The sequence below is a fragment of the Seriola aureovittata genome, chromosome 17, assembly GCF_021018895.1.
Source record: "Seriola aureovittata isolate HTS-2021-v1 ecotype China chromosome 17, ASM2101889v1, whole genome shotgun sequence".
Classification (NCBI taxonomy): Eukaryota; Metazoa; Chordata; class Actinopteri; order Carangiformes; family Carangidae; genus Seriola; species Seriola aureovittata.
In genome coordinates, this window is record NC_079380.1 from 10,019,109 (window position 1) to 10,038,043 (window position 18,935).

The window sequence follows — 18,935 nt, forward strand, 5'->3', positions numbered from 1 at the left end:
AAAAACTCCTTGATTACTTCTACAGCTGTTGAGTGGTGTGGCTTTCTAGACTCACTTTTTAGCTCCTGCTGCATTGGAACAAAACTCCCGGTGGGACCATTGTTATAATCTCTGACTTCCACCTACGGACTGTTTGGATCAGAAAAGACTTCCCTCACAAGTCAATAGTATCCAACAACTCAAAATGACTATTTCAGAAGAACTGATCAGATTGCAGGTCCATCAGGTTCAGTTTCAGCTCAAAATCTGCAACTCAATACACTGTGACTGCAACTGAACAATGACACAACACAGTAGGTTAAAACCCCAGACACCTCATCCCTGCTCGTGTTATCATTTGCTACTTGCACCATCACCCCCGAACATTTACGAGAGTGGCACAGTTGTGTATACACTGTGGTGTCTGGATGCACATTAACCATTCCCTCCCCTCCACACACACTCCTCCCAGTCAAGCCCATTATTATCCCAGGCGTGCTGCAGGCTCCCAAAATATCTGTCACGCAGCTGTCGGCACCTCTCTGCTCAGCAGCTGGAGAGGCTGTGAGGCACTCCCTCACTTTCTACCCAGATACCGTATACACCCTTGCCCTGAAGGACCTGGGGGGGGGGGGGGGGTACCTGACGGGGTCAGTCTCTTCCCAACTGTTGTGTTTGTTTTCTTGTCAAAGCCACCCCTGAGTGGTCAGTGCACTTATGAGCAATAAAATCCCAGACAAATGGGGTTGCATGAGGCATGAAAATGAGCCACCAAGAATATAAAGTTAGGAAGCTTGGTGGGCTAAACCCCTTTCCACAATTTCTGCTATATTTGCCACTGCTATTCAGGCAATGTGATGTGAGAGTTCATGGTTTAGTGATATACTTGTAAGGCATAACGCCAGCCTAAAAGAGACCAGGAGGACAAATCATCATAGTAATATTAAAACAAATAAAATCATTAGCAGCAAAAAACAACCATAGTCTCCCTTAGAAAAAGTACCTTTATGTACCATAAATGAATATGCACCATGTTAACCAGTCAAAAGAAAGATATTTTAGTGGACACAAAATAAATGGAGAAAAGCAGGACACCTCCTGATGGTGACTGTCAGGCCCAGTATTTATGGCTGTATGCCCTGAATCAAAGTCAGAAACTGAAATGTACATTTAAACCTTCAGTCTCCTGCCAACTTGTTACGCTCCATCCCACTCACAGCGGCCACCTCTGAAAGCGATGATAGGAGGAGAGAGAACATATTGCACTTCCTGTAGACTTTTTCAAGGCAGAGCAAGACAGATAGATGTAGTGTGTGCTCTGGAAAGTCTCAGCAGCTCTCCTATGGTTAAGGATAATGTATGACTGCAACTAATCCAGCGTTAGCCTTCAGAGCATGAGTTCTTCTTGAGTTTGTGCCAAGATTTGATTAGAAACAGGCTTACTACATGTCTGAGTAGTTTTTTTTTTCTTTTCTCTCCCCCATTGTCCATTAAAGCCCTTCATAGGCCTGATACTGTCTAATTCTCATACAGTAAAAGAAAAAGAAATAGTTCATGCTACATTGGCACAAACTTGAACAATGGCTCCACAGTAACACGGAGAACACTGGTGCTTCTGACGAACAACGTGATCCTTTTCTGACATGCCAAGGCCTTCTTCCAATAAGAGCAACATCATAATATCAGCTCAGAGAGCATTCTTCCTGTCTTACCCCCGATCCTCGGCTTGTCCCTTCTTGCCCTCGAGCAAGCAGGAAACGGCTGCATGCAAGATTAAAGATCTGAGATCAACAACATGGAAGACGGCTGCCACTGAAAAACTGGGCACCAGCAGTAAAGAGGAAAGGAATCTAGTCTAGATAGATACCACCTCTAACAGTTCTGTACAGTAGGTTTGTTTAATTATAAACCTGCATGTCTTACATTTCCAAATCTGCATGGCAGGTAAAGTCCGTGTAAAAATTCCCCAGATGGGTCATGCAACATGTACATCAAGATTTACTCAGAGAAAATTACTTTGTGAAAAGCTTTTTTTTTTTTTTTTTTTTTTCCTGGCATGACTTAAATGCGGAGCATCTGACTCCATTTAGTTCTGACGGTTTGAGATCCAAAGTTTTACTTCAAATATTCGCAAAATCACAGTCACGTCTCTCCTCATTTGGATCCTCCTTTTCTTCTTTTCTTTGTTGTTTTCCCCTGGAGAAAGACAAAGGCAACCAAATAACACTGAATTTTCCATCATGCTCTCCAAACCCCTCCACCCCAAAAAAAAAAAAAACCCTAAAACAATCTCACTCTCTTTACCACCAGCACCCCACCCACATGCCGCTTCTCTTCATTCTCTCACTCTTCATTCGTTTCTCTGCTTCAGTGCAAAGCCAAACAAGCCAGCCATTAAGTTGAGTTAAGCGCAGGAAGTGGGCCTTCGGGCCAGACGGCACTGTTTACAAGGAGCTAGTCAGGTTTCAGCAGCGCTTTGAAGTGAGCAGCACACAGGAGACTGTCTGTCACTAAGCAAAGGCCCAGCACCGCTCCACTGACTCACTCGCATTCCCCCCATTCATCTGAGCGCAGAGAGGGAGGGAGGGTGAGGGCAGAGGGGGTGTAAGATGGCAGAATAGAAGAAGCACAGGTAGATTTATGGTTTTTCCGCCCTCAGAGTATTTGCTCCTTCCTTTAATCAGTCTTACTTGTCTGTTATTACAAGCCATCTTTATTTAACCCCAGATAAGGATACAGGAAAGACAAACATCAACTTGTCCAACAGGTCAAGACATTTATGAGAGGTCCACCGCTCTGCTAAAGCTCATGTCACTAATTATACTGTAGCTTATAGAGGAACAGTCTAATATATGGATTATGTGCAACCTTATTTGCCCCTCTAAACTTTTGCAGTAACAATATGAATACACACACAATACTGTATGTGCGTGCAATTCTCAAATGCCCAGAGCCTCTTCTCTGAGGCAAGAGGATCAACTTTCTCCAACACACCCATCTACTTCATGACATCACCGCAGACAAGGTTCAGTTTCAGCCGTGGATGGCTTGGGGGATTCCAGCTTGGCACAGAGCAGAGTGGCTCCAGAGAAGTAACACTACAGCAAATCTGAACACCCTTGTTTTCCCTTCACCAAACGGGCAGGCAGGAACATTTTCACACCTATGCAACAGCACAGACTTCTCTCTTGCCAGATGATTCCTTGTTGACTTAACCGAGCCCCCTCTAACAACAGGCAGAAAAAGGTCTCCTGTTTTGTTTAGCACTTGAAGGCGATGTTCGTGTACACGTGTGAGGAAGTCCTCCACCACATTCTTACAGGTTGGCACCTGTTTCTCAGACACAAAACACGTCGATGCCAAATATTTCAGAATATACTGATAGGGTGGGTGATAAGTTCAGTCAACAATCTCACTATAAACTCGTTCCTTGCATTTCCCAGAGGACCACTGTCTTGTGTAAGAAGCTAATTTCCATTAAGAATTCCAATAATCTCTTTTACTGTCGCCTGCCAGTCTGAGGCAACAGATGTTCAGGTGTGACACAACCCTCAGCTCCTTGAGAAAACAACATGGCTGTACTTTTATCCAAGAAAATAACTCGTTATCAAGATGGTATTTAATCATTGAAGAATACTGAACATATGGAAGGGCAAAAAAAATGAAAGAAAAACATTAAATGCTGTTTTTCCTTTTTAACTAGGAATTCAAAATGAAGCATTTGATATAGTTATTTGATGATATCTGAGACCCAGCACATGTTTTTGGTTAAAGAGGAGTGAAAATACAATGGGCTAAACCAAAGAGCTTTTTGGATATCATCCAACAGACTGAAATGTAGACATTCTTTTAATCCATAAAAATAAAAAAAACATGATTTCTAACCAGCGATTAATAAAGAAAAAGGAGCATGTCTACATCTACACTATGTGGCATTTTTACAGTGCAAAAGTAAAGCAGGTACACTGGCAGATCAGGAAAAGTATTTACTTTCTTTAAATACAAATATATAATTTCGTGTTTTTACAAATACTATTTACAGTTTCATTAAATCACATGAAATGCTCAGGGATGAGAATAAACAGTCATTCTTCCACAGCTCATTTCCCCGCTCTCCGTGGTGGATCATCACTCCCCTTGCATTTATGGTGGCTTTAAGAAAAGAGCCAGAGAGGGGGGAGGTGAGTATTTCAGCACATGGCATCCATAGCCATGCTTGTTATTTGTTCAGACAGTGAGGTTCAGTCCTTGTTTATCCAGCTTGTCCTTTTGTCAAACCCGAACCCTCAGTTTGGCATGCATGTGTGGTTATTAAGCTGAGAATACAAATGCTGTAAGAACTAATGGCTACTCAGTGTGCTACTTACCTATCATATGAGAAACAGGTAATAACACACAAGTGAGTCCGGGCAACATATAGATATAGTCCCTTTAATCTACACAGTGGTCTCTCCATGTTTGCCATTTGTCAGCCTTGTGTAGAACTTATGCCAGGAGTGCAGAGTCTTCCCAGACCAGATCCAGAAACCAGAGGTGATGCCTACTATCAGTGTCATCAGGTATTTGATCATGTAGACAGTGAAGTCTGGGGTCATGCGGGGCCCGGTCTGCAGAGGGCAAGGGATGGCCAGGCCCCTGCAGTTATGGTTGACCCAGCTGCGCTCCCAGTGGGGGCGGAAGGCCTGCTCATAGAAGAAGCAGGCAATAACAATGGTGGCAGGGACGGTGTAGAGCACGCTGAACACCCCGATCCGCACCATGAGCCGCTCCAGCTTCTCTGTCTTGGTGCCGTCGTGTTTCATGATGGTGCGGATTCTGAACAGTGACACAAAGCCAGCCAGTAAGAAAGAGGTCCCGATGAAGAGATAAATGAAGAGAGGGGCTAACACGAAGCCCCGCAGAGGGTCCAGGTTGCTGAGGCTGACGAAGCATACGCCGCTGAGCACATCACCTTCAATCTGCCCGATGGCCAGGATGCTGATGGTCTTGACAGCTGGAACTGCCCAGGCTGCCAGGTGAAAATACTGAGAGTTGGCCTCAATAGCCTCGTGACCCCACTTCATACCTGCTGCCAGGAACCAGGTGAGGGACAGGATGACCCACCAGATGGAACTGGCCATGCTGAAGAAATAGAGCATCATGAAGAGGATGGTGCAGCCTTCCTTTTTGGTGCCTTGGACGATGGTTTTATAGCCATCAGGGCTAAAGCTGTCATTGCACACTACCTTGTCCCCCAGGAAGTAGCCAGCTATGTAGGCTATGGAGACCATAGTGTAGCAACCAGACAGGAAGATGATAGGTCGCTCAGGGTATCTGAAGCGCTGCATATCAACTAAATAGGTGGTTACTGTGAATAAGGTGGATGCACAACAAAGCACAGACCAGACCAGGATCCATATGCGGGAGAAATGAATCTCTTTGTCACTAAAAAACATGTACCCACCGCTTCTTGATGGCTCACAGGGAGCTGCACAATCCTTCTCTTCTAAAAACTTATAATTCAAATATGGGGGCACTTTGAGAACAGATGGGCATCGGAAAGGCCTCTCATACGGGGGGACCACTGAGATGTCCTGGGTCCCTGGCACAGGCATGATGGGTGGGACGGTGGCGGCGGAGGAATCGTTTTGGCCCACACAGATTTGCCCGTCTCCCAGCACGGGGAAGTTCTCACAGCGCAGCCGGTCAGGCCACTGAAAGCCAAACTTGTTCATGAGAGCCTCGCAGCCCTGCTTGGCTCTCTCGCAGATTGACCTACAAGGAGGAATGGCCTTCTCCAAAACTGTGCATACAGGCGCATACATGGAGCAAAGGAAGAATTTCAACTCCGGCGAGCACTGTACCTTTACAAGGGGGTAAAACTGGTGCACCTCGAGCCCCGCGTCCTCCTGATTGTAATGACCGACTAAATTGGGCATGATGGTTTGGTTGTAGGCTATGTCCGTGCACAAAGGTATTGTAATCGGCTGACAAAATCCATGGTCCGGAACGACTATTCCGTTGTCCCCCTGATACTGGGCTGATATCAGCAGAGGCAGCAGGAGTGCAACACACCAGGTCTTGCAAAAAGTCATCTTCCCAATTTTAAGACACGAACTTTATCCCGATTAACTTGCTGTAAATTTGTTTAGTGTATACCATCAGTTCTGCGAGTAGTTCTTTAGCAGGAGTAACTTCCTACAGGGGAAAAGTCTGATGGTCTTGATCTTTCTGCTTGGTCTCTGCTTTGAACGTTGCTGGCTGACTTTTTTCTTTTCCACAACTCCGTCCCTCAACACGGTCAAGGCAACCATAGTAAGGAATACGACATCCGGTAATGACTTTCAATATAAAATCCTAATAGCTGAATATGAGTTCTTTGTAGATTGTTATGCCAAGGTACGAGCATAGCACTAAATATTCGATACATGAAATACTTTATATTAATGTTTTCATCGAATGTCTGACCAATAGGCAAAGGGTTTTTGAAGGCTACCAAAATAAAAACTTATGTTAACTTAAAAAATATTATAAGAAATTAAATTCGACAGTTAATAACGACAATCATAATAATAATAATAATAATAATAATAATAATAATAGTAAAAAAAATACTATTAATAATAACGGCAACAATACTAATGCTCATGATGTTTTGTATACACCAGCACTCAGACAAAATGTATGCTTTTATTTTGAAGGTAAAGTCGCTTGTTTACTGGTAGTATTTTTGCTAATAGTCGTAAATAGTAAAACTTGACTCCACAGCTGGATTGCGTGGCCCAACCAGACTTTCAAGTTCTCTGTTTGAACTAATATGGCCATGGAAGGAGGCAGACTATGCCATTGCCAACTAATGTACTTTTATGTCTTATGACTTTTATGTCAATGAATCAGTCTCTATGTAAACATGTCTGATAAAAGATACTAAGTAATTCAAGAAAATGTACGCATAACTGGATTAACTGGATTCAATTGAACTGGAATCCCTTTGTTTTGAACTTAATCTGTTTCAATTAAACTGAATTGAATAAATAAACGAACAAATATAAATATCCTGCAAATAATGCAATCATTTTACAGTGCCGTGGAAAGTCAATTTTGTGAATAAAAATTACATGACAAAATAAAAAGTAAAGTATGATGATGATGATAATAATAATAATAATGATGATAATAATAATAATAATAATAATAAAATCCTCTTCCAGCATGACACTTTGCTAGCAATTAAATTAATTAGAAAGACCCCTCTAAGCGATCAAGTCTGCAGTTAGATATGTTATTAACAATTCATGAAGGGATCAACAATAATCTATGGGAATCTATCTATCAAAAAGTTTGGTCTCCGGACAACAGCCACTTGGCAAAAACAGGATTTATGTGTATTGCCAGAGGATGTATGTTGATAAATAATAATAATAACAATGACAATAACAATAACAACAACAACAACAACAACAATAATAATAATAATAATAATAATAATAATACGTTTTGTTTTGGTTAATATGGTATTTAATGTATATATTAATTTATTTTATCTATACTAAAATGGATAAACTCCAGCAGTATCTGTACCATAATGCTGTCACACCATGGACTGTGACACCAGGTGTTGCTATGCGCTGAATCATCTGCTTAACGTTAATTGGACCAAAAATCAGAATCCTCAGGCTCAGCCAATGTGCGATCAGGTCGCGAGGGGTGTATGAGACTTGTCTGGGATCGAGTAAGGGGGGAGGGGGGCATAAGAGCACTTGAGGATAATGTACTGACTGACAAGAAAACTGTTGAACTCCATAAGTTCCCGTTACTTTACTAAAAGCAGGTAGGCTAGTCTCGTTTTTAACGGGTAAATTTGATTCAGATAACTTGCGTTGTTTGCGGAGTTAGCCAAATATGATTGGCAGGGAATGAGTTTTAACAGGAGCTAAAGTTAACCCGTAATTAGCCAAGTTAGCTTAGACAACTTGCTAGCTTAATCCACTAACGGCTAAATTGGCGAGCTAGTTGATTTGCTTTCTTTGAAAAAGCAGTCAGCTAATAACTTCTACGATTCCATACCTCGGTCATATTTGTTATATAAGATTATATCAACTATTAACAACGAGTACTTTTTTTTGTTGCAAGGCCAGAAATGGAGTAAAGAATCAGTTCAAGTTCAAGGGAGTTCAGAATGGCATTTGAGGGGCATCAGAGCACATTCGCAAATTCACTCTTTCCGACATACCAGCGTCAGGTAAGCTATATTTTTGGGTCGTAACTTTTATATATATATTTTTTACAGGACATGACATATTTGTGGCAATTACCTGCGTTAGTAGATTATGGTAAGGCAATTGTAGGGTATTTTCAGGTCCTGAAAAGTCATAAAGATCATTGAATTCAGTTCCAGCAAAAAAGTAGTAGTTTTTGTCAGTCATAAACATTAACACTAGTTTTACATTTTTGTGTATGTAATTGCTGGCAGTCAGGAGCCATTATAGATTTCTAAACTACACGTGAGATTGAGTGTTAGTACAATCAGACCTATAGCAAACTGTCACTACAGCTACATCTTGGTGCTCTTAAAGTTACTCAAAATTAGATTTAGACTAGAAATATTTGTTAGATACTGGGAAAATGTGGGGGAAGAACTGACAAAAATGAGATATGAATGTAAATAAACTTTTGTTTATATAATAAATAATTTTAGGACTTATAGTCCCTTCTGCTTTTTTGGCATTCTTTGACCAGTTTGACAGTAGAGGAATTCAATTGCATACTGTGTACATCAATTAATGGTGAAAAACTAATGATTTATCTATCATTTAGGTTAGCCCTGTGTTTACTAGGCTGTATGACCTTTTTTGACATATTTTTATCCCAAGTCATAGCAGAAATGTAGTTATGGATTATTATTTATTATTATTATTATTATTTCGTCTGAAGCTGGAAGAAACAATTATTTCATAATTGATTAACCTACCATCATATGGTATGTTAAATGAATGAAAATCACTTTTTTCGTAACTCCCATGGTGATGTCTTCCAAAGTTGCTTGTTTTATAACCCAATTTCTCACCCTATTTGAAACGAAATTGAACAGAAAAAAGCTGTAAGTCCTTATATTTGAATTGAATGTCATTATCAAAATAGTTGCTGATTCATTATCTACCAACTGACTAATCAATTAATGAACTAACTAATCACTAATCTTTAATTTTCTCATTTGTCTTTTTACATTCTGTCTCAGCAGTATTCTTAAATAGTTTGAAGTCTCTGTGGCAGCTACAACAGTTTCAACAAGTTTTGTAATTAGCATCAATCTGCCTTGATGGGAAGAAAAACAGTAGTCATTTTTTGTCAGGTGAGCTTCAGTTTGATTTGAACTTTTGATTCTCTCTTTCAGGCCAGTGTAAATGTAGGTGGTGGAAACAACGGAAACGCGACATTGCCCTTCTTTTCCATCCCTAGTGTCTCACTGCAGGAACAGGACACAGTATCCTACATGCCTTGGTCTCACAATGCTCATGATGATCCCTATGAACTTATCAATTGTGTCCAGAGCAGCATTAAAAGCAGGTATTCAATTTAATATATATATTCAGGATAAGTGTGTAGTATTCACTTGTGCACTATACTAAATGTACTTCAATACTGTTGGGGAATCACACTCCTGTTCTGTCCAGTATGTTTTGGATTTTATTCTGTTATTGAGAGATAGTTTAATATACTGTGTGCTAGTGTTATTATGGAAGAAAAAAAAATAAAGTTGGCAGTCATACAGTTAAATTAATGTTTTCAAAGAAAAATGGAAAATCATAGCGTAATTCTGACATGTTTTCTTTTCTTGAAGGAATCCTACTGATAATACTGATTATGATGTAGAGACTGATCTGCAGGGTCTAGTGTCAAGTATTTTGGATGAAGCAGATTCACAGGGCAGCTACTACAGTGAAGGGTATGTCAATGTTTAAAATTTTCACCTTCTAGGGTAAGGTATATAATTTAGAGTACGGTATGTATTAAATAATTTATGGCATGGCAGAGTTGGAAATATGTGATATTAAGTATATGATAATTGTATTTTTTATCTTCATTTTTCAAAAATTGATTTATTTCATTTATGTTGTATCAGTAATATAAATACAAACATTAAAAGAAATCCTGAATTCTTCTTTTAGGGGCCTACCTACATGTAATCCTGTCTGGTCTCCTAAGACATTGAGAGAGGAACTGCTACAGTATTTTCAATCAGAGGCTAAAACACAACATAACCCTACCTTTTCTCCAAACTATGTATCCCGTGAGGCTTTCAACAAAGCACAGGGACAGTCAATGGACAAAGATGTTGAAGAGTTTTGTCAACAGTCCAATTGCCTTGCTACCAATCAACAGTGGCTTTTAAATTTGTCTAATGGAGACAAGGACAGCTACACCCTCCGTCCTCAGAAACTTCCACCAGGCCTACCGATGCACAACACAGTAAACGCATACCCACACACACAGAACACAGTAAACGCATACCCACATATACAGATACAACAAAGCAAATATGACAACACGTCAGCTGATAAAGACAGAGGAACTAATCGGCCTGTGAATAATTTCCCTGACCTCAGTGATGTTTTAAGACCTCAAAACGAAATCAACAACCCCTGCTTTGATCCTTACAATGAAGACCACTACATCCAGAGCAGTGCCAAGTCCATTAGTAATGAGCAGTATGTGCCACAAGACATTAACCAACTGGTCAGCAGTTTTCAGTCGTTCATGGCTGGTGAGCATGATAGCCTTTGTCGTAGAGACTTTCCAAACATGCACAAGCAGACATTTGGCATGCTCCATGAAGACGGCATGGTTGAGCAATGGAAAATCACCAGTCCTGCAGTGTCAACACAAAGTACCCCTGCAATACAGACACAAAAACAGCTGTTGGGAGAATATGGGATAGTGCAGAGAGAAAGAAATGGAGGAGTCAGGAAAAAAACATTTAAACACGATGCCCTTCAAGATCTACCTGGTTTCAGTTCTCAAAACACAGAGTACTTCCAACAACCAGAGCCATTCTCTGCATCTGTGAAACTCCCAAACCAATACCAAAACAAGATGAGCATGCAAAGAGAGAACATTAACATGAGCATGAACCAGTATTCAAAGCATCACAGCCAGCAGGGTCAGATGCAGAACAAGCCACAGATGCAGAAAGAAAAGAAGATGGTGCAAATGTCTGGCATTCTGGGAGAAGGTTTCTCTACCAGACCCCTAACCCACACTCGCATGAGAGATGGAGATAAGAAACAGGTTTTCTCACAAAACCCATACTATGACCTTCAGGGAGGCATGCAGTCTCAGAGATTTGATGGAGAAATCAGCATCATCAGTGCAGGGAATACACAGCAAGGCATGCCTCTCACATATCCTGTAAGTGATTTTAGAGGACGTCCCAGCATTCCCATTAACTCTTACTTCAGCTCCAGATCCATGCTCCCCTATGGAAGTGTTGCTCCTGGCATGGATGTGTGTGATATGTCAGGCAGTGAGTCTGCAGCTTTCAAGTCCTATGTCAGTGACATGATGACCCGCGGAGGAGAGAGCACTTATCATGGCATGGCCTCAGCTATGATAACTTCAATGGTGATGAATCAAGGAGGACCCATGATCCAGCTTTACTTCTACCTGGACGAGTGTTATGAGCAGTGGAGGTGTTTGGAGAAGGAGAGAAAGAGGGTATGCTTTCAAAATGTGATTTTGTGTCTAGTTAGAAAATGTCCAGGGGTGTTTTTGAAGATTGGTATCACAGCCGAGTTTGTTTTATTTAGTCATTTTTTATCAAAACATTACGTTCTTAACATGGAGCAATTTAGCCAACCTAATTTAGTCAAACATCAGATCACATTAAGGTCTTTTATTTTTAGTGCATGTCAGTGTGCACTATACAGTTTCACTAAAAAATATATCGCTTTTGCCACATTTATGTTCAAATCAGCACTGCAGTGTTAGGTTGTCATGTTCTCACTTGTTTTCTAATTTAGATAGAGGCGATCCTCACCAAGACATTTCATGGGAAACGGACTGCAGCAGTGACCAACACTACTCTACCCAAAACTCCACCAAACCCCACGAGAATTGACCACCTCATTGTCAAACAGAACAGAGAGCAGGCAAAGGTGAGACCCTTTAATACATTGCTTCCATACTGACATCTGCAGGTGAGTTTTGTCACGGCCACTCTTAAGTTCTGAAGGTGTGCAGCTTCATTTGGTACACTTACATTTTTATCCAGAGAACCACAGGGAAATGCTGTCCCTCTTACCATGCAACCCTATGAAACTTGCTTTAGTTTTCCTTAGTTTGGACCTTGTTTAGAGAAAATAATCTTTTGGAATGTTTTGGTGATATATTAACAATTGTTGTCCAGTTTTGTATTTGAGTTTTTGGCTGTACATTTTGTGACTTGAGTTAAAAGGCAAAATATTTTATCCAAAGATTTATTATTTTAAATGTGATAACGTTTATCACCTTTGATTTTGAATATCAGTGAATCTGCTGATATTCATCAATCATGTAATATTTGATTATGTTGGTGTGCTGTAGGTGGCAAGCCTTCTGGATAGGATGGAGTGTCTGTGCAACATTCCTCTCCATATCAACATCCACACAGCACTAAACAGGCATCATATGGCTATTCGCATCACCCAGGCGAGACGCAAGGAGGAGATAGCCAACATGTCCAAACACCAGCAGCAGAGAGCTCATTTCACAGAGGACAGAGGTAACTCATATTGCATTGTTACACATACATTCATCTCTCTGATATGCAGCCAGTCCTAATTTGCTCCGGTTTCATAGACATCCTGCTACTGGTCGTCGCACTGAAGGACCTAGCTGCTACCACGAGGAAGCTCTGCACAGCCATGTGGTGTGCTCTCCAGATGACACTGCCAAAACCTGTCAAAAGGCAGGATCACTACGTTGACAAGGAGGCCACACGTAGAGAGGGGTACTCCTCTCCAATTGAGGGATACTCTTTTAAGTTATGATTCAACAGGCAACAAACATGAGTTAAAGGCCTTGATTCAATTAAATCCACATCAGAATTCCCAATTTCCCAAGTTTCCCATAGACAACAGGATGAAATAAAAACAAATGTTTTTATAGTATTACTCGCCTGACAGTCTATAGTGACATTTTACCTGCAACACATCAATCACCTCAAAATATGAGATGAATGAGATTTGAAGTTTGATGATGGCTGTGCTTTTTGGCACCAAGGACCTTCAGGTTGCTAACTTTGGTCAAGTAGGAATTGCATGTCATCGTCATTTATGCTGCTGCATGTTAACTTCATTTATCATTTAATTAGTGTCAGTTCCAAATTCATGTGAATCTTGCTCCATCACCGTTGTATTTAAAGACACTATTTATGTGGAGGATTTCAGTGAATTCTTCATTGTTTTACTTATTTATTGAAATGTAATGGAACCTCAGTTCTGGGTATTCCCAAGCAATAATTGAATCATAAGGGCAGTAGTTTAAAATTAACATGCTAAATATTAAAATCTTTTCTGAAATGTTCCAATTCATTTCAGCATTTTCAGGTTGTCTTATGTAACTTTAACATGCTTTAATCAGAAAAAGTTCTATTCATATGCAATTTGGTGAAGTTTGAACTGTGAAGGTACTGAAACTTCTGAAGAAAAAGTTCAGTGTTTTAAATGTAAATGTATTAATCACATTCTTCAAAAACATTTAGTATTAAATAAGATTCTTATCAGTGATATGTAACATAGCTGAGTTCAAAATTCTCTGGATACAGGTTATCCAAGTCTTCAAAGTTTAGTCTTTGAAGACTTGCTCTATATCAGTTGTTTAAAATGCATGTGATAACTTTTACAATGTTTTCTGAAATGTTTCAGTTAGTTTCTGAAACTTTAATTTGTCTTCTAATAATTCATCTCTGTAATAATCAGAAAACCTTTATTTATCTGCTATTTAGTCAAAAGTTTGAACTATAAAAAAAGATACTGAAACTTTAAAAGTTCTGTTTTAAATGTATTAATCACACTTTCCATCAGATTATTTTCATTTAGTATTATCAAATATCTTTAATTCTTCATTGAAATATAACTGTTTGTCCACTAGGGACCAAAGCTTGTATCCATTACAAAGCAAGTCAAGCCACAGGCATTAGTCTGTAGACTTATTCTGTATCAACACTCCTCTGACTATGCTTTGTGACTATGAACAGGGTCGTTCTATTCCCTGTAATTTTAATGTTCATGTTTGTTTTTTTCCTTGTTTCTTGCCATGTAAACTGAAAAACTAAAAATAAAGCAAATCAAATGGCTGAAAGTGTTTTTTATTACTTTAAAAAGATGATGAACCTCATTATAAACATTCAAATCATGGTACATGATATATTTGAGGTATAATTTAGCAACCGGTCCTTTGTTCTTGAGCTCACACAAAATGCATAGACTGTAAAACTGAAACCTAAAGCAATGAAAATTAAGTAAAAACATTTGACATGAAAATTGCCTTTACTTGTGTAGAAATTAAAGGTATTTGCAAGATATCGGCACAGAAGATAATAGCAGAAACTGGATTGAGTTACTTTTTAAGTGTGTCTCCATTTTTACCACAATTGATCCAATTTATGTTTTAGGTGAATACTTTGTTCATATCAGTGGTAACTGTCAAAGCTTAGCTGAAGCATGTTTCACAGTCACTGGAACGACATCATATTGGCAGAGACTTAAATAAGTACTTTTTTTTTTGTCATCAACAAGACTTGACTATTGCAATCATCATCATATAAAGATCTGCAACTTTATTCTTAGACCACATACTTCCCATATCAGTATCCAGATCTGCACAACATCCAGCACATTGCTCTTTACACAGAAAGTAATTAACAAGGAGGGTCTGATGAAGTCATTCACATACTGAAGGTGCCAATGAGGTTTGAGCTAAAAGGAGGCAATGACTTGTTTTTTTTTTTTGTGTTTGTGTGGTAACAAAACCTTTGCCTATACAAAGTGTCCTTTCCCTCGGTTTTATCTTTTGCGTTCACCTTTTTGTGTCCTCTTCTTCTCCTTCTCTTTTCTGTCTTGTTTGGCGAGTTTGTCCTTCTCCCGCTGCATCTTGTCCGTTTCCTTCTTCTTCTGAGCGTCTTCGCGAGCCTGGTCGCGCTTTTGCTTTTGTCTGTTCAGCACCTCCTCCACGTTGGTGTTCTTAAACAGGGCTGACACTTTGAGTAAAGGACAGCTGGATAAAAGCAAATGTATTTTTACTACATACTCTAGTGGTGAAAAGCTTTAGAACACCTCAATTTTTCCAGTTGTTGCTGAAATGTACATAGTGTAATTTCTCAGTGTAAATTAAAAAAGGTAATCATGGAATCCTATTATATTGATAAATATAATCTACATTTTTGACAAATTCATTAGCCGAACATACTTGTGACATTCTTTCTGTAACAATATAATAAAATATAATATGTAATATGCTTGAAAAAGTTTGTCCTAACACTTGCAGAAGCTCCCATGAATGTGTGTCAGGGTGCTTTACTTTCACCTTCTGTCCAGTTCATCTCAAACCAGCTCCATGGGACTGTGCTGGTCTCCTGTCACATGAACCCACCGTCTAGTAGTAGTAGTCTATTTTGGGGCATTATCCTGCTGTATCCTTTGTTACTTGTCTTTTTCTTACCATTCTGACAGCAGTATACAGTACTACTTCCTTCCACAGTATTGTCCTAATAATGCATCAGAGGGTTTAGTAACAGTTTGTTTCAACACTGCATTTGTACAGACAGAGGGTTTTTAAGTAATCAACAAAAGTTGGGGCATGTGTAGGAATTGTTTGCATTAACTAACATTAACATTATTCTAAATATCTTCCCTCAAAAAACCCTGAAAAAGGCCTGTTTTCTATTAAATTTACATGACTGTTTAAGTTTTTGGTGACCTAAACTTTTTTTCTCTGAGCAGTATACCACTGGACTTGAACTGCTTAAATTCCCATAAAAACTGGAAAAAAATGGGAGCGTTCTAAAACTTCTGACCAGTAGTGTATTACCACCAGGGAGGTGTAAATGACTGGAAGTATGTCGTGTAGTCAGGATTATGCAACTATTGCACTATCAATTCATATTGCAACGAGTAACACTGAACTCCAAGTGATTTTAAACTGTCTCTGATCATAAACAGCTTCAGAAAGGATACACTTATCATTCCCTGGGAGGATATTTCCACTTGTTGGCTCCTCTTCTTCAGCTTCAGTGCTTTTGTCAAGGAAATAACTGAATGTTTGTGATGGGAACATTCACTGGATGAGAAAACATAAAATATTTGCTTTCTTTTTTTCCTTAAATAGTTACTGAACATTCTTGCTGCACAGTCAATGAAACATTGGTAATTGGATGTTTAGCTCTACCAAGTGTGACTGGCCTCCCTGTCCTTACAAATAGCACAATCAAGGATATTCCTCTTCATCTGTTATGTTGGCGTATTGAGCGAGGAGGGCTTCTTTCCTTTTCTTTGACTCCTCTGACACCTCCTTCTGTTTCACCACAATCTGAGCTTGTTTTTCTATCATACTGGCGATGGCCTGGACCTCAGCTATAGAAAAAGAATGACAGAACACAGTCAAACTGCAAATAAACCACTATGACATTAAGCACTTTCTCTCACAATGAAAGTACCTGCTCTTTCAGTCAATATGAAGGTACATTAACAGAAGGAACCATGAGGTCAAGCATCCAAAACTGGAGGCTCCACAGTAAACAGTCACTTTCCAGTAATAACACTGATAAAACAAACTCAGTGGAAATTACTTTTTTAGCATAAACACTTCCTTAGAGCACAAAAACTTTCTGTAATCTCAGAAACTGTTTTTGTTTAGTTTTTTTTTTTCTTTCAGGAAAAGTTAATCTCTCTCCGAGACAATGTGTCCTCGCACACTCTCCTCCATAACTCCAAGCAAACAATTTAAAGCTCAAAGAGCTAATCCCCCTGTATGTTTATCTGGTATTCAAGACTTGACTCAGTAGCAAGCTGTCTTTGCTGTTTAGTCAAGATTTAAATGAGCTGATGAGCCTGCTGGCTTGATTTCAGACTACTTCCTTCTGAAATAAGTATGTAAATTCTTATATGACTATATAGCTTTTAGTGCAATTTTGGACTGCATTATTGCTTTTGTTGTTATCAATGCATTATAACCGCAGAGTACTTTATGCACTGTTCTGCAAGATGCTGCCAACCTTGATAACTTATTCCCCTAAGAGAAGCTGAATTTTTTATTCGAACCAACAATGTATTTTGGGGAAAAACATCTAACTTTCCAATGAGTTTGAGAATGCAGATGAATCAAAGTTACATGGTTACCATCATCAGCATCTCTTCTGGCTGCTGATCGGCTGCAACACTCTGTCCACTGCTTGATGATCTGTTTGCAAACATCTTCAACAGTGTCCTCATCCTGCACACAAAGGACAAGCAACAGTTAAGTACAACTAACAGTTAATCAACTTAATATTCTCAGTACATGATGTAAGCAGTGGTAATGTGACCCCGATGTCTCGTTTGTCTGATACGGAGGTAGCGTTTTTCAGCTTATTCTAAATGAACAGAAGGTTAGATACCCAATATTTTAGCACATTTCAATACATTAAGCTAAACTCAAGAAAGCCGTGCAAAAATGCCTCTCTAACAAATTGCACCATGGACTCTGGGGTATATTTTCTAAACCGAATCCGTCAAACCACCTTCATTAAATGTAACTAGTCGTACGTCGCTTTGTGAGTTCCTTTATTACTCAAGACTACTAATACGTAAAAAATCCAGATTTTTGAATGGGGTTTGGCGTAGGAGGGGAGAAGCGCTCACATCACTAGCTGCAGCGTGTGTACCTTAACTGAAGAAACACTGCTGTGTCTAATCTGGACATCTTACTCCATAAATGACAGCTGACATCAGCGCTGTCACTTAGTACCACCCGGCAGACAAGACAGACAGCAACAAATGAGCATACAGCCTCGAAGACTGAGCGGGGCATGCCGCTTTGGATATTCACCAGAAATGCGGATAAAATCCCTTGAAGTGTATCCTCTCTCTCCTCGTCACTCTCCCCTTCTTGTAAGACCCCTAAAATATACGCCCCATACACCTCACGATCCACTTCTAACGCGTCCAGGCGATCATTTAGCCACCTTTCAAACTCTCCGGCGTCTGTCCCGGGCGCCGCCATCTTGGACCTTTGGGGTCTTTCGGTGACACACGGCTGTCCTTTGTCGCTGCCTGTGAAAAAAGGTGGAAAAAGCCTGCACGTGTTTAATATTTCTTCTTTTTTCGTGTAAACGACGAGGTAACGTCCAACTCCAGGTAACTAAATCATGTTGACAGTACTTTTGTAATAAGCTAAGATACAAATTGAACAGCGTATGTATAGACGCTGTTAACAAAGTGTTTGTAGATGTCAAGTGTCAACACCAAACAAGTCAACGAGGCGTTTTGTCATCCCTCATAAATCTTCTGTAAGTCATGTTTTGTGGTATGTCCATGCGACATGTCCACTTACAATTTTTCCTTAATTGTTAGCATTTCTGATACATCAATTTCTACTGTCACTACAACTGTTTATAAGTAAATTTTACACACACTTTATTTTTCTTGTACAATGCTCTTTACTCACTCAAAAACATTAAGGACGACAGTCACTCAATTGAGTTAAATTTCCTCTAGAATTTTCGTCAATTTCTACAAAAAAGTTTGAAGCTTATTCTCACTGTCAAATCCACTGTGACTCTTTGTGCATCTATAAAGATAAATGGTGCAACACAACGAATTCATATAAACTATAACTATTGTGTGTGTAATGTTATCCATCTAAATGGTCCAGTGTACCTTGCCACAGCATTTTATCCACCTTACATCTAATATTTGCACTCCCCATGATGTCCTCACAGACTGCTTGCATATTTTTTCTCC

The 18,935-nt window shown here is 39.6% G+C and overlaps 3 protein-coding genes across 3 annotated transcripts; 1 reads left to right on the plus strand and 2 right to left on the minus strand.

Annotated features, from left to right (window-relative positions):
• Positions 1-2,669: 2,669 nt before the first annotated feature.
• On the minus strand, positions 2,670-6,256 carry fzd2 (frizzled class receptor 2). Its single transcript, XM_056401865.1, has one exon. It carries the CDS (start codon positions 6,051-6,053, stop codon positions 4,416-4,418), a length of 1,638 nt encoding a protein of 545 aa, XP_056257840.1. The 5' UTR covers positions 6,054-6,256; the 3' UTR covers positions 2,670-4,415.
• Positions 6,257-7,705: 1,449 nt separating this feature from the next.
• On the plus strand, positions 7,706-14,750 carry moto (minamoto). Its single transcript, XM_056401864.1, has 8 exons — positions 7,706-7,789; positions 8,092-8,200; positions 9,353-9,525; positions 9,800-9,904; positions 10,128-11,673; positions 11,979-12,113; positions 12,541-12,718; positions 12,796-14,750. The coding sequence occupies exons 2-8, from the start codon at positions 8,138-8,140 to the stop codon at positions 12,984-12,986; spliced, it is 2,391 nt and encodes a 796-aa protein (XP_056257839.1). The 5' UTR covers positions 7,706-7,789; positions 8,092-8,137; the 3' UTR covers positions 12,987-14,750.
• Positions 14,290-18,212, minus strand: ccdc43 (coiled-coil domain containing 43). The gene is made up of 5 exons (XM_056401866.1): positions 18,022-18,212; positions 17,334-17,427; positions 16,433-16,568; positions 16,173-16,228; positions 14,290-15,190 (listed from the first exon to the last, which is right to left on the minus strand). Exons 1-5 carry the CDS (start codon positions 18,193-18,195, stop codon positions 15,003-15,005), a joined length of 648 nt encoding a protein of 215 aa, XP_056257841.1. The 5' UTR covers positions 18,196-18,212; the 3' UTR covers positions 14,290-15,002.
• Between the last annotated feature and the right edge of the window lie 723 nt (positions 18,213-18,935).

Coding starts and splice junctions, on each gene's coding strand:
- fzd2 (XM_056401865.1), bottom strand. CDS start 6,053: ATGACTTTTTGCAAGACCTGGTGTGTTGCACTCCTGCTGCCTCTGCTG.
- ccdc43 (XM_056401866.1), bottom strand. CDS start 18,195: ATGGCGGCGCCCGGGACAGACGCCGGAGAGTTTGAAAGGTGGCTAAAT. Junction 16,569..17,333: donor CAGAAGAGATGCTGATGATG/GTAACCATGTAA, acceptor CTTTTTCTATAG/CTGAGGTCCAGGCCATCGCC. Junction 16,229..16,432: donor AACATAACAGATGAAGAGGA/ATATCCTTGATT, acceptor TGACAAAAGCAC/TGAAGCTGAAGAAGAGGAGC.
- moto (XM_056401864.1), top strand. CDS start 8,138: ATGGCATTTGAGGGGCATCAGAGCACATTCGCAAATTCACTCTTTCCG. Junction 11,674..11,978: donor TGGAGAAGGAGAGAAAGAGG/GTATGCTTTCAA, acceptor TTTCTAATTTAG/ATAGAGGCGATCCTCACCAA. Junction 12,719..12,795: donor TCATTTCACAGAGGACAGAG/GTAACTCATATT, acceptor CCGGTTTCATAG/ACATCCTGCTACTGGTCGTC.